Raw genomic sequence first — 15,385 nt, forward strand, 5'->3', positions numbered from 1 at the left:
TTGCAAGTCAGGCCAAACTTCAGACGAAAATATCTGAAGTTTTACTTTGATAAGGTCACACTTCAGGCAAAAAATTCTAAAGTTCAAACTTAAGACATAAATTTTTGCTACTTTAGGCCCCGTATGCTTGAAGTTATGCGAAAAATGGATAGACTTGTAACTTTTTGTGCAAAATGGGTATAAGTTCAATAGTTACCTCGAAACTAGATATAGATGCAAATGCCCCTCCCTTTTGGTAAATACACTGGATCTATCATTTGAATATTAATATTGACTTACATTAACCCTTTTCATTATTTATAAATCTAATTGTATGAAAATAGATCTAAATTTTGGGTCATACACCTCCACCAAAATTTTCCTCCAAAATTTTCCTTCTCCCTCTCTCTGCAATTGCTGCTTAGAAACTGTCATGGCAAGATGCTGTTATTCATTAATCCAAAATAGGCCACAATTGAAATACAACCGGTGGCCCAGAAAAAGACTATTTCTGGCAAGTCGCTGCACTGGCTTGGCATCATTTTCAAACTTTGACGAAATTAATATTTTCTTTTTCCAAAAGATTTGACGGAATTAAAGAGCATTTCTTTTCTGTCCAAAAAATGAAGACCATTTGAGTTGACTATGTCAATGATCAACGGCGCTTCAAAGTACCTTCCAATTGTTTTCATATAAAGACTAAAGAGGTATCCTTCTTCTTCACCAAATTTCTGCAGTAATTGCCACTGCTCTTTCTCTCTCTCTGTAAGCAATTCTGAAGCTTTGTCTTTGTTACTTTTGCTGTCAAATCCTCTTCTTCTTTAGGTAGTCTCAATGATGAATTCTTCACAATTTGCATATATGATGCCACAAATTTTAAATGAGGAGGATTTTGTCAGTAACTAGCTAGTGTTTTGGATTCATTAACTTGTTCCTTCCTTTATGTTTGCTAATTCGACTTGGATTTGTTAACTTATAAAATCTACTGAATCTAAAAAATAGTGTGTTCTATTATGTCAATGGTATATATCATCTGTGAAAGTTCACAAGAAACTCCTGTTTCTTGACTATTTTATGGTGCTTGTTGAAATTCAATAGTAATGGTAAATATAAATGAACAGTATGTGTAATTAGAAGGTAGTAGGGAGGGTATGATGGTTCTCTTAGCCATCAGGTGCCACTAAGGCAAGTGATATTGAGAGGTAATAGTGGAAAGTATAATGGTTGGTGATTTATCCTTTCTACATACAGCATTTTCTACTGTTTATCACAATTACTCACCAAAAATAGGAAGATATTATATGCCTGAAAGAACTGATATTTGTAAGTTATGATTATGCTCTCTCTATCTGATGGAATCTTGAATGTTTTAGAACTATTGCCATTGATGCATCTAGCAATGTGAGGGAGTGTATCAGCTACCAATACATAAAGCATAAAGTTTGGGGTACAGCCCCGATACAATCATAACAACCCATAAAACGGATGCTATCACTAGTACAATCTAAGGTAGTCCATAGAGCGAGCAGAGTTCAATGCAAAATGACTAAAATACTACAAGCAAAGCAAAGCTCAAGGGCTCCCACGGATTAAAAGTGTGGCTCACCAATATATCCCCCTCAAAGCCAACATACTTCTGCCCTCACGTGGCGTCTCAACACTTGGATCTGTAAATGTAAAGGAGCGAGTCTATCGACTCAACAATTAAATGATAACTACATCCAAATTTAAGAGACAAGTTAAAGACTTCAGAAACCGTTACCACAGTCTATATACACAATCGCATCATGCAATCAAGTATATGGAAATATATCTCACGTAGCTCCATCTATGCACATTAACCATTTCCATATTCAAAGTACTCTAAGGTTATAATCATTACTTACTTTTAACCTCTTTATTAGCCCAACCCTTGATAAACACCACTCTACTATGCAACATTGTCTATGCTAGAAAAAATAATCAGAAATACTTGGTTAAAAAAAAAAACAAATTGGCCAACTCATCAATAATCTAGCATCGCAATGCTTAAAATAAGGTTAGAAATAAACTCCAAACCTGCCAGTAGTCAAACTCCATTAATGGAATAAACCTAAGTGAGATAACTCTTTCTAAGAATATAATTGATTTCTTACCTTGAATTCTTATGGGGAATCTTGATGGGATATTAGCCCCTTCGACCCCTCTCCGCAATTCGATGAGCTAGAGCTTATTTTATTTGTTGCTTCTTTAGCAAAAGCAATTCTCTTTCCTGTGGACCTTCCTCCATTAGAATCAAGGGCATCGGGTCTAGCTCCACTCTCTCCCTTTACTGCTTAGCTACCGCTCTGTGGTTTTTTTTTATAAGGTAAAGTTTTATTAATGAAGGTACCAAGATGGTACAATTACACCGGACCAAAAACGCTTACAGCTCTGTGGATTAGTACCTAAACCTTTGCAGCCGCTGCTGGAAAGCTGTGTCCAGAGATAAATCCTATTTCGGATAGTGTGAGTTAAATGTATTTTTCCCATCCTTAGGTCGTGCTAACATTGAGAAAATAGATTGGGTTTGTGGTTTATATAGTAGAGAGTTAGGACACACTTGAAATGGCTAAGTACCCTCCTCCAGAAGCTTTTGATGCGACGCATCAAGCTTTTCATAGAGTTTCTTGGCCAAAATAACCTCTGATGCTTCACATCAACAATTTCCATTTTGTCGTGGGTTATCCCTCAGTAGTGTGCACCTTCATTGAAATGATCATAACTTTGTGCAGGAAAGTCCTAACGATGAACGGTTTGAACCGTTGGAAACTAGACTTCAAGGGTTACAAGTTTTCTTCTTAAATTATTAACAATTATTTATAGGTTAAGACTTGTGCATCTTTAATGTTAAGGCATGTTTCACTTGTTAGCATAGGTACAAGCTTCCAACTCCTCTTGTTTCCGAAGCACTCTTAGCTTAATACAAATAACACCAGCACATCAAGCACACTTACTTTCTAATGCTGTATATATATAGTCAAGAACGGGACGGAGTGTTACAATGGGGGACACACATTTTTCAAGATTAATTTTTACACTAATTCATGTGCCTAGTATCATTTTTTCTTTTTCATGCTCTTTTTCAGCTGGGTACCAGTCAGCAGTCATTTTACTTGATTTCATATTTTTCATCTTCTTAAAAGCCAAAGAAGAATGGAGAAACATGTGGTAATCCTCATTTTTACAACTGTAATCATGAGGCTTGGATGCCTAGTACAATCAGATGCCTCTACACATCGGTATAAAAGTGGAGAGGAAGTGCCTCTCTATGCAAACAAGGTTGGCCCATTTTTTAATCCCAGGTAGATGCCCTAAACATTTCCATCACAATGTGTTTGTTGCTTTTGACTTGTGTCTTTACTTCAGTTTGTGTCAGGTAAATAATTTTATTTATTAGTTTAGTTCACCTGCTAAAACAATCACTTCATCAACACTTCCGCATCACGTAAAAACAAGGAAATTCCTGTCCCCTTCCCCAAAAATTCCACCGTCCACCTAGTTTCTACTTGAAGGCACTTTCTTGATTGCACCATAAATATTAATTGATCTGACTCCTACAATTATTTTCTGATCGATTTTATTGGTATAATATTCACTTTCTGCTTGAGATGGATACTTGGCTCTGGAGCAGATTTTGGATCTATTTTCTACCTGACTATAAATCTGCTAAAACCCGTGGAAATGGTCAGTGATAGAAAACGAGCACAATATATATTAATGAATTAGATTATCTCTTTGTGGATTAAAATCAGGCGGTCATCAAATGCCTTAGACAATCTTGTTAGGCATTTTCATGTAGCAAATACAACAACAACAACAACAACAACCCATTGAAATCCCACTAGTGGAGTTCCCAGGGTAGTGTGTACGCAGACCTTACCTCTACCCCGAGGGGTAGAGAGGCTGAATTTTCGATAGACCCTCGGCTAAATTTTCATGTAGCAAATGAAATGAAATATTTCTCTAATGTTTCTTACTGTTAATATTGTTCATTTTTCTATTGCAGTGAAACTTATGCTTATTACGATCTTCCATTTTGTCGACCAGGTTTTCTTTTTCACTTTTGTTAAGTCCTGGATTGTCTATTATGCTGACTAAGAATCCTCTATTCTTATCGCACATCACAATTTCTTCTTTCGTTCCTTTCTTTTGTTTTTGTCAATCTTCTCTTAAGGTTTTCTAGTTAATCTTATTTGTTACCTATTGTGCTGAAACATTGGCAGATAATTTGGAAAAGAAGAAAGAATCTTTGGGTGAAGTGTTGAATGGAGATCGCCTTATATTTGCTCCATATAAGCTCGAGTTTTTAGCGGACAAAAAAGATGCCAAAGTTGTATGTAAGAAAAGGTTGACAAAGGAGGAAGTTGCACAATTCAGAACCGCTGTTGCACTGGATTACTACATCCAGATGTACTATGATGACTTGCCAATATGGGCCTTCATTGGGAATATCGATAAGGAGGGAAGCTATGACCCTAATGAGTTCAAATATCACATTTATACGATGTTTCACTTTGAAATATTTTACAACAAGGACCGTGTTATTGAAATTAACCTTCGAGTTGATCCGCATGTTACAGCTAATGTAACAAATGATGAGGAAGTTGATGTAGAATTCCTGTACACAATGGTGTGGAAGGCGACTAACACCCCATTTGAAAAGAGAATGGACAGATACAAGATGTCTTCTTCTCTGCCCCATCACTTAGAAATTCACTGGTTCTCAATTATGAACTCATGTGTGACAATTTTCATCGTGATGTCATGTCTGGGAACAATTTACATGCGGGTCCTGAGGAGAGATATTTATAAGTAAGAAGATGTATCCTCTGTATTCTTTCACTATGATATAGTTTGATCTTAGTATCAGACTAAAAATACTCCTTTTTGCTCAATCTTGTGAAGGCTTGCGCAGGATGAGGAATGCTCTGATAACCAAGAAGAAACTGGGTGGAAAAGCCTCCATGGTGATGTCTTCCGGTACCCAAAGTGCAACTATTTGCTTTCTTCAGCGCTTGGTTGTGGAACACAGCTGTTGGCAGTGTCAGTAATTTCTGAGATCATCTTGTTTTAAGTAGAAGCAGTATGAAGTATTTGTGAAAATTATGCTCACTAGAGATTCTTTCTTGATCATGTTCCTGCAGAGTGGTGGCCATTCTAAGTTTAGGCGTGCTTGGTGTTTTTCAACCGTATGATCGAGGAGTTTTGCCCACTGCTTTGATCATAGTATATGCAATAACTTCTGCAGTTGCTGGATTTTCTGCAGTATCTTTTTATCATCAGCTCGAAGGAAGCAACTGGGTATGAACTGCAGGATTGTGCCTACCTTAACTCTTCTCTCAAATTGAGCTCTTAATAGAAGATTGTACAGATAACCTTATTATCTTGTTTTTGGCATGGCAGCTAAGAACTCTATTGCTGACGGGAGGAATATTCTCTTGCCCCTTGTTCCTAACCTTTTTCTTCCTTAATACTGTTGCCATCAAATATGGGTCTACTGCAGCACTTCCTTTGGGCACGATTGTGGTTATATTTCTCCTCTGGGTTTTGCTAGCATTACCTTCACTTCTGTTAGGTGCGTTATCTGGGAAGAGAATAAGGTCTGAGTTTCAAGCTCCTTGTCACACCACAAAGTGTCCTCGTGAGGTTCCACCACAGCGTTGGTACAGGAGTATCATAATGCAAATGGTATTGGCAGGAATTTTGCCTTTTGCTGTCATCTATATAGAGCTGTATTACGTATTTGCAAGTGTTTGGGGTCACAGGATATACACAATATATAGCATTCTTTTTGTTGTAGTCATCCTTCTCCTGATTACTACTGCCCTTGTCTGTGTTGCTATGACGTACTTCCAACTTGCCGCAGAAGATCATGAATGGTGGTGGAGGTACGGCCTTTCTCATCTTACTACTATGATGCTTTTCTTCCTGAATATTGCCTTCTTTTCATAAGGTGTAAATATCATGATCTCCTAATCCAAAGCAGATTGATTTGCTCTTGAAAAAGGTACTGATGGGAGGATTTCCACATCTCTGTTTCGCTGAAGTTTCTGTGTCTTCCTTTAGTTTGTTCTATTTCTATATTTGCCAGTTTATGATCGTACACCGTCAGTGCTCTTTAACACCATATGTGCAAATTCACAGTTCTAAGATAATTTTCTTCTTTATTCACATAGAAGCTCACTTGGTAAGAATCGAAAACTTTGCTAGAAAGGCTTGGGTTCGAGTCTTTTCGTCAGCTGTCAGCAGTTCTCTTGGTGGGTGATCCATAAATCTAATATAAGTTCTCATTTACGCCGTGGCATGCCATGGCACTGGACTGCTGGTAATCTCTCCTTAAAACTTTTTGTGATAACCGAGAAATCCCCGAAGGCTAGTGGTTCACGGTTTGAAACTCGATACATAGGATTTGTCTGTGGCAGAGTCGAAACCAACGACGTGCGCCTCACCCAAACATCACGTGATGTGCTCTTACTACTAGACCAAAGCCCTGCGCCCCTCACTTAAACTTTTAATTACCAAAAAAGAATAAAAACCTTAAGAGCCTCATGCTAGTTTTTCTGTTATTGTATTGGCTCTTCAAAGCTGAGTATAGCTGATGTGATACTTAAAAAAAGTTCCAGGATTTTTGACCGATCATCAGCGTGATTCTAATTTTCTGTTGAATTGTAATTTCTTCTTGCATCTGAGTCTTCGTGGCTCATCCACCTGACTGTTGGATGAATGGTTGTCATTGATCTAATACCAAGGGGCTGCTGCCTGATAATGCTATAGAAACATCGTAGGGGGAATTCCTCACGTGAAAGAGTGCTTTGCTTTAGGAGTGCTTAGAATATGTTCCTCGTCTTTCTCTCTCCTAAATTTTGTTTGCAGTGCTACTGCCTACGCACTAAAATTTTAATTTCTAATTTTGTTGTCTCCATTCTAATCCTTGTCTCTTGAAACAAAGCCAATAGCGAGCATTTGTCAGAATTAAGTGCCACAGATTGTAGGATTTAGTTTAATTTGTGATTATTTCCAGCCGTACATCAACAGGAGAGTTCCCTAATTTTCATTTGCTTGTATTCTTTTTCCAAAGTGTGAACCTCCCACCTCTCTTAGAGAATTGAGGGGCTTGACCAAGCTCTTTGTCTTCATTTACTTCTATACATTCTGAAGACTGTGAGTAGATTTTTCTAAGTAATCGAATATCGAAGTCCCCCTGAATCTCTACCTTTCTGCTACCAGTTGTACAAGAGGTGCCGGAATCTTGGCCTACTTTATAATGGTTCTTGAGGATATCTAATTTGACCATCTTAGCGATTTAGCTTATTGGATAGGGTCGACCTTGACCATCATATATTCTTTTATTCCTTTAACTAGAATTTCAACTTGTCATTGGTTATTACTACTCTTTTTCCCTTTCCTCTCCCATGAGGTCTCTGCTATCCACCAAATTCTTCCCAAGGAAACTATTAACAAAGACCAAGACTTTGTATCAAAGATTTTGAAAATGATATCTTTTTTACATATTGGCATCATGTTCCCAAGATTAACTAAAAAAAGGTCTCATACGGTCATCGCTAGGGTTTGGTGTGGCAGAAAAGCACTAATTCTTGTTGACATAAATAAAATGGAAACTATACAGTCCAAGAAAATTTAGTCAAAAATATTTATACATAAGAGAAACACAAACCCATCAAGAAATTAAAGTCAAAGTGCAGATGATAGAAGTCAATTTCATACAAAACAGAGCATCTCATCACAGGCCAGAATAAACTTCCAAGATTCATACATAAAGATGGCCATTAAATCGTTTATAACTATCAAGCGTAAAAAGAAGAACCCATGAAAGAGACGTTCTTAGAATCACGCAGAAAAAAGAAGAAGGAGAAAACAAGGGAAACAAAAACAGATTACACACATTGGAAAAGCAGAAAGACGAAAAGAAAAGACAAAATTAAGAAATTATTGATAGAGAAAACGACAAAGAATCGAATCGAAGTTACACATGCAATCACAATTACATGATCAGATATAATTAAGATGAACAACTTAGTACCTATAAATGCTTGAAAGTCAACACCGATTGTTATGCATTTGAAATACTTTGCTATGTCTTTAATGGCTGACTTATTGCTCACTTGAAACAGGTCTTTTCTTTGTGGTGGATCGACTGGCTTGTACTTATTTGGTTATTCCTTCCACTATTACTTTACGCGGTCAGACATGAGTAGTTTCATGCAGACCTCATTCTTCTTCGGATATATGGCTTGTGTTAGCTATGGCGTCTTTCTCATGCTAGGCGCTGTCGGCTTTCGTTCCTGTTTGCTATTTGTCCGTCTCCTATATGGCAGTATCAAATGTGAATAGCTGGTTGCTTTCAAGAACATCCTTTGCTTGTTTGAAGAAAGTATTCATGCCTTATCTTTCATAGCTAATAGTTCAGTTGGATTTCGAAGTCAAGAATCAAAATTTTTAATGTCTTTACATTCTGGGATGTTGGCAAAGTTTAAGAAGCTGTTCTGATTTAATTAAGGACACAATGTACTTTAAATGCGAGAACAATAAGATTTTCTTATGCAAAGTTTAGCTCAATGAGTGAAAAATAGTTAGTTTTACTCCTTGAACTAGGGCCTTTACTAGTTGCTAGCGTTTAGTGTAGTACCCTTGTGTTGCCAGCATTCCCAAGTGGAGTTAATGGCTGAATATTCAGTTGGTTTATAGTTAATCTTTTTATAACTTAGATTCTTCGATTCGGTGGTAGGTTTCAAAGATTCAGTTAACCGAAGTTTTGTCATATTGTACACAGGTAAATTGCATTTGTGCTTTATATTACTACCACCAAAATTCCTTTAACACTCTCACTTTCTTGTTCTCTTTCTTTCGTGCCATTGCAGAAAAATTAATAGCCAAAGTTGAGGAAGAGATAAGTAACTTAAGGGATGTAACCAAAGATCTGTCTCAACAAGTGAGGATGTAGAGTAATAAGTTAAGCATTCTGGAAAAACCAATTTATCAACAACGATGGCTTAATATGGGGGCCTCAACCCATTCAACCCGCCCAATCCGCCTAAGGTTGGGCCGCTCATTGACCCAACCAGTGCTGAATTCAGCTTATCTTGATCTGACCCATCCCATCTTAGCCCATCTAAAGTTGGGCTGATTTTTAGCCCAAATTGATTTATGAGCAACTTCGCTAAAATATCTTTAAAATAATTCTTTTTTGTTTGGTATGTATATGATCATAACAAAAGAAAAAAAAAGTTTTATTTGGTAATTAAACAATTCATAAGAAAACAAGCAACCAAAACTTTGCGAAAATCTACAGGTAATCGATTACCTACTTCACATCAATCTCCTATAGTTATCAGGGAGAAGACCTTGCTTGTCAATCTTCCAAGATTGACTGCTCAAGCATAATCTTTAGACACATCTCCCAACGAAGTGGTCATGGATTATAGCCATAGTTTAAACAGTGTGGCTCATTCTTCACAACCTCTCTCTTGCGGATTCATTGAGGCTGAGTTCAGTAATGGAGAACTCGAACTCAAACACCCAAACCCCAATCACCGACCCACTAATACTCTCCTTCACACCACTCCCACCAGAACACACGCCGGACTCTTGGCTGGAGTTGGCATTACCGGGGACAACCCAAAAATTGCAGTTGATGGTGGGGTCGGTCCCCATGAAAATCGCAGTCCAGGACCCTCAATACTTAGCGAGGCTAGCCACACAGCTTCTACATTAGGGCCTGGCAAACTTTGGACACCAGTTGTGGATCTCCACCTTGCTCCAAGCATAGTACATAGGGACACAACAACCATTGTCCAAGGAGGAGATCAACAACCTAATGGGCCACCTGTGCCAGTCCATGCCCTTCTTTCCTCTGATGAACCTGGAGGCTCCACCATCATCACCCAACTTCACCCTGTGGCCACCAATAGCCCCGGTACCCCCTCCCCCGCCCCCCCACATCATCATGTCCACTATCTCCCATCAACCATCATAGCAGGGGACTCAACAACACATTGAGTTACCTTAGGGAATCCAATGTAGACCTGGAAAATCTCATAGAAAAGCTGAGGTCCGAAAAACAAAAGCATTCCTCATTCAAGAGCTACTGGAAAAAGAATTCAAAGAGCCCTTGGGGGGAAATGCTTATTGCTCTATGCCCCAGAAAGCTAACAAACTGCTCAATAGATCTCCGAGTGCCCTTATCTCAAGGCTCAGGGAACTCAGTATTATCCCTAAAACTCATGTTGGGAATGATAAAGCCAACCCCTGTGGCCAAGGGGAAGGAAACCAAGAGGAAGGCCCCTACTCAAAATCCATTATTAATAAACTTCATAATATGGAATGCTAGGGGTTCCAATAGTGATGAGTTCCGTAGGCACTGTGCCTCCATGGTTAAGATTCACAACCCTGCTCTACTGGTCCTACTTGAAACTAGGATGGCAGGCCACAGGCACCTCACCACTGAACTCCAGTTTGATGCGCAATTCCAAACCCCCTCGGCTGGCTAGTTTGGGGGCATTGTGCTCATGTGGAAGGAGGACTTGATAAAGCTGGAGGAGGTGTCCAGCTCTCCCCAAGGGATCCATGTCATGGTCCAGGTAATTTGCTTCTTCCAAAAAATGGCTGTTTTCTGGTATTTATTTAACTGATAGAACTAGACTTTGGGAGCTCCTAGAAGACTTAGCTTCTGTTTGTAGGGGTAGCTGGCTAGTGGGTGGTGACTTTAATGAAATTCTGAAAGCTAGAGATAAATTAAGAGGTAATTGCTTAAACTTCAACAGGAGTAATAGATTCTCGCAGTGCCTCAAACAATGTAAGCTAATAGACCTAGGATTCAAGGGCTCCAAATACACATGGACTAACAAAAGATATACTAGGAGGCAAGACCTGATCCTGGAAAGACTGGATAGATTTCTTGCAATTGATAGTTGGATAGAACTCTTCCGTGAAACAACTGTCACCCACCTCGCTAGAACTCATTCTGATCATTTTCCTTTTCTCCTTAATCTTATGAGCAACCACAATACCTCACATAACAAACCCTTTAGGTTTGAATCTATGCGGCATAACCACCCTGATTTTCTGCCCATTGTGCAACAAAGCTTCTCCCCTGAGCATGAAGTCCATAGGACTACTGAGATCTTGAAAAGTAGGGTAACTATATGGAATAAGCATGTGTTTGGCAACATATTCCACAAGAAAAAGTATATTCCTGCTAGATTAAATGGTATTCAAAGGTCTAACAGCTATCCTTTTAGCACCTTTCTCCATAGTGTTGAAGCTAATCTCCAGCAAGAATTCAATGTTATCCTTAATAAATAATGAATATGACTTTTGGAAGCTTAAATCTAGGATTGACTGGCTACGTGAAGGTGATGCCAACACCAGGTTTTTTCATACTTCTACCCTTAACAGGAGGAGGAGGAATAGAATCCTTTGTTTGAAAGATGAGGTAGGAAACACAATCCAGGAACCCCAGCTCATCAAGCAAGCCATCATTAAGTATTTCACCAGTATCTTCTCCACTGAGCACCTTCAATCTAGTAACACCCCCTCCTTCAGGGTAGATAGGCAACATGTCCTAGATAACAGAGCCTAGCTAACCTTGAGTTCCCCTCTTAGGTTGTCTGAAATTAGTTGTGCCCTAAAATCTTTTAAGCCCATGAAGGCTCCAGGTCCTGATGAGCTCCATCCTCTCTTCTACCAGAAACACCAGCATATCTTGGCCAACCAGATAAATAACTACTGCATGTCTGTGTTTTCATCTAGCATCATGCCCCCAAAGGTTAACAAAACATATCTTTGCCTAATTCCCAAATGACCTAATGCCACCATGCTGAGAAACTTCAGGCCAATAGGGTTGTGCAACACCATGTACAAGCTTATTACCAAAATCATTGTTAAAAGAATCAAACATGTCTTTAACAATATCATTGGCCCCACCCAAGCTAGCTTCCTCTCCAATAGAAGAGTTGTTGACAATGCCATTGTGGTTTAGGAATACATTAACCACTTTTAGAAGATGAAAGGAAAAAATGCTAACATGATCTTAGAAGTTGACCTTGAGAAAACATTTGATAGGTTGGAATGGTCCTTCATCAGGGACTCCCTACTCTACTTCAATTTTCCTGATAGACTAATCACCTAGATTATGTCTTGCATCACTACCAGTTCCATCTCTGTTCTAGTGAATGGTGACAAGACCAAAATTTTCAACCCAACCAGGGGCATTAGACAAGGGGACCCCATCTCCCCTATCTCTTCATCATTTGCATGGAAAGACTCTCTAGGAAAATAGATGAGGCTGTTGGAATCAATTCATGGTTCCCCATCAGCATCAACAGGAGTGGTCCCAAGATATCATACCTATTCTTTGCTGATGACCTGACCTTATTTGCTAGGGCCAACAATAAGAACTGCCATACTATCTTAACAACACTAGGGGAATTCAATAATGTATCAGGACAGAGGGTCAACTTCGTAAAATCAAGGGTCTTTTTCATTGCCAACTGTAGAGAGGAATGGGCCAATCATTGTAGCTCTATCATGAGCATTAGGACAGGCTAAGCTTTTGGCAAATACCTTGGCTTTCCTGTTCTCCATAAAAGATTCACCAGCAGTGACTTCCAATTTATTTTGGATAACCTTAACACCAAGCAGGCTGGTTGGAAAATAAGATTCCTCAATATGGATGGTCGCACTACTCTAGCTAAAGCTAGCCTAAGTAGCATTCCCAGCCATGTTATGCAGTACATTAAGCTTCCCTCTAAAATAAATAGCTAGGTTGATAAATAAAGGGATTTTATATGGGGCACTACTTATGAGAAGAGAAAGCTCCACATGGTTAATTGGAACACCATTACTAAGCCTAAGAACGGGGGTGCCTGGGGATGCAGCAAGCTCATATGAAGAATAAAACTTTCCACACTAGCTTATCATGGAGAATGTACAATAATCTGGGCCTGAGTGCTCATGGGTAAGCACTGTAATGGAGCTGGCAGGAGAGGTAGGCCCAAAACTAGAATTTGGCAGTGCATTCAAGAGGGGGGGAGAATTTGTACTAAAGCCTCGAGATGGGTTGTCCATAAAGGTATAGGGTCAATTTTATGGAGGATAACTGGATCCCCAACTTACAGCCTCTTATCTCTATCTTAAGAGGGCCTTGGCAATTGATAGACTTAAACAGAAAAGTTAGTACAGTTCACAGTAATGGAAATCGGGACCTAAACTCTTTGAGCTACCATTCCCCTTGACATCCACCATTATCCAAAGCACCTTCATTTCTCTGAATGCAAAGGATAATGATATGCTCATCTGGAACCTCACCCCTTCTGGCATTTTCTCCTCTAGGTCAGCCTATAACTTCATTGCTAATAATTTTAAAAGCAACCATGCCTAGGAGGATCTCTATGGAAGCTGAAGGTTCCTAATAAGATCAAAATCTTCACATGGCTGATGTACCAAAAAAGACTTCCCACTGGAAGTTATCTCCATCACATTAGCCTGAATATAGACCCTAAATGCTCATATTGTTGTGGGCATGCAGAAGACATTAACCACATCTTTTTTTATCGTCCCAATGCCAAAATATTCTGGATAAACCTTGTCAATGCCACCACCAATAGCCAACACCTCCCCCAAAATTCTTTCACAATGCAAAAAATGGGAGGATACTTGGCAAAGACTTCAGCGTATCCCCATCAATGCCTGTATTGATTGGCGAATACTGCTCCCCTTTTGTTTCTGGACCATCTGGAAAACCAGAAACACTAATGTGTTTGAAAAAAGAAAGAATTACATCTCCACCCAACAAGCAATTGCTATGGTAGTTGAATATTGTCATGTAGCTGCTAGGCAGAATCCACCCACTATAACAATTACTCAATACATCAAGTGGTAGCCACCAGATGCTGGGACACTAAAGCTTAACATCGATGGAGCTACTTTGCTTCAACTGGGAAAGGGGGTATAGGGGGAGTCTTTAGGAACAATAGAGGGGACTGAGTTATGGGCTACATGAAATGTTTAACTAATACATCTCCTATTACAGCGGAACTTCAAGCTCTTTGGCAGGGGTAAAGAATTGCTATTGATCATGGGCTATATCTAATTGTGAGAGATACCGACTCTACTAAGGTAATAAATATGATAAAAATGGCAATTTTACTCACAATCCCATTATCTATGATTGCATGTCAATGATAGAGCAGCAAGGGAATCCAGCCATAGGGCATAGCTACAGGGAGCAGAACCAGGCGGCGGACCTCCTTGCAAAGGAAGGAGCAAATCAAAAAGCTTTGGAAATACTCAATTTTTGGCAGTTCCTCCAGTGTTTGCTAATGAGGAAGTGTAGGCAGACATCTCAGGAACTATTATTAAGAGGAAAGTCAATGTTTGTAATATTGATACAATTAATTGTGATGACCCAATAGGTCAATAGTTTTACCTTTCATTTCTGTGCTCCGGGACCTTGAATTGCTCCGTTTAGCCTTCCTTGATTTGCATGCACAGTCTATGTCTTTTTCCGGAAGGTTTTTATGTGAAACAAATTGATGAAAATGTGAAATAGTGCCTTAAAACTCATTTAAGTTGACTTCCGTCAATGTTTTGAGAAAACAGACCCGGATCAGTGTTTTGATGGTGTCGGTGGGTCCGTATCGTGTTTTGGGACTTAGGCATATGTCCGAAATCGAATTCGGAAGTCCCTAACTTGATTTAACGTAATTTGTTGAAAACTAGAAATTTAAAGGTTAAAGAATTTCTAAGTTTGACCGTAATTTGACTTTATTTCTAGCGGGTTCAGATTTTGCTTCTGAAATAGGTTCGTTTAAGTATTTATGGCTTGTTCGCAAAATTTGGTGCAAAACGGAGTTGATTTGATGTGATTCGGACGTCCGGTTGAGAAATTGCATGTTCTAAAGTTTGTTTGAAAATTTCATTCGTTTTGGTGTTCGATTCGTAGTTCTAGGTGTTATTTTGGTGTTTTGATCGCGCGAGCGAGTTCGTATGATATTTTTTGACTTTTGTGCATATTTGGGTTGGAGCCCCGAAGGCTCGGGTGAGTTTCGGATTGGCTACAGAGTGAATTTGGACTTAGAAGAATACCTGATGCATGTCTGTTTCTGGTGCTGAACTGCATATCTCGCATTGGCGAGGTCTGGCTCGCAAATGCGAGCCTCACTTTTGTGAACAATGAGTCTCATTTGCGAGCATGGGCTGGGTTGGGGAGAGTTCGCATTTGTGAGAAATTTTTCGTATTTGCGGACTCTGTATCTTTGCATTTGCGGATGTTTTGGTCGCAATTGCGACCACTGATTGACTTGGTACTGCTTCGCTTTTGCGAAGCATTGTTCACATTTGTGGACAGCCTTGGTTCGGATTGGCA

The 15,385-nt window shown here is 39.2% G+C and overlaps 1 protein-coding gene across 5 annotated transcripts; it reads left to right on the forward strand.

Annotated features, from left to right (window-relative positions):
• The first annotated feature begins 346 nt into the window (after positions 1-346).
• LOC109206187 (transmembrane 9 superfamily member 3-like) lies at positions 347-8,723 on the forward strand. 5 transcript variants are annotated; one of them, XM_019368981.1, is made up of 8 exons: positions 347-744; positions 3,087-3,302; positions 4,007-4,047; positions 4,224-4,812; positions 4,906-5,043; positions 5,145-5,301; positions 5,404-5,888; positions 8,133-8,723. In XM_019368981.1, exons 2-8 carry the CDS (start codon positions 3,154-3,156, stop codon positions 8,350-8,352), a joined length of 1,779 nt encoding a protein of 592 aa, XP_019224526.1. In that variant the 5' UTR covers positions 347-744; positions 3,087-3,153; the 3' UTR covers positions 8,353-8,723. The 5 variants fall into 5 exon arrangements, with proteins under 5 accessions (XP_019224526.1, XP_019224529.1, XP_019224527.1 ...); XM_019368984.1 differs by having other exon boundaries at positions 3,144-3,302; XM_019368982.1 differs by having other exon boundaries at positions 347-686.
• Positions 8,724-15,385: the final 6,662 nt, after the last annotated feature.

Source organism: Nicotiana attenuata, unplaced genomic scaffold (genome assembly GCF_001879085.1).
Source record: "Nicotiana attenuata strain UT unplaced genomic scaffold, NIATTr2, whole genome shotgun sequence".
Lineage (NCBI taxonomy): Eukaryota > Viridiplantae > Streptophyta > Magnoliopsida > Solanales > Solanaceae > Nicotiana > Nicotiana attenuata.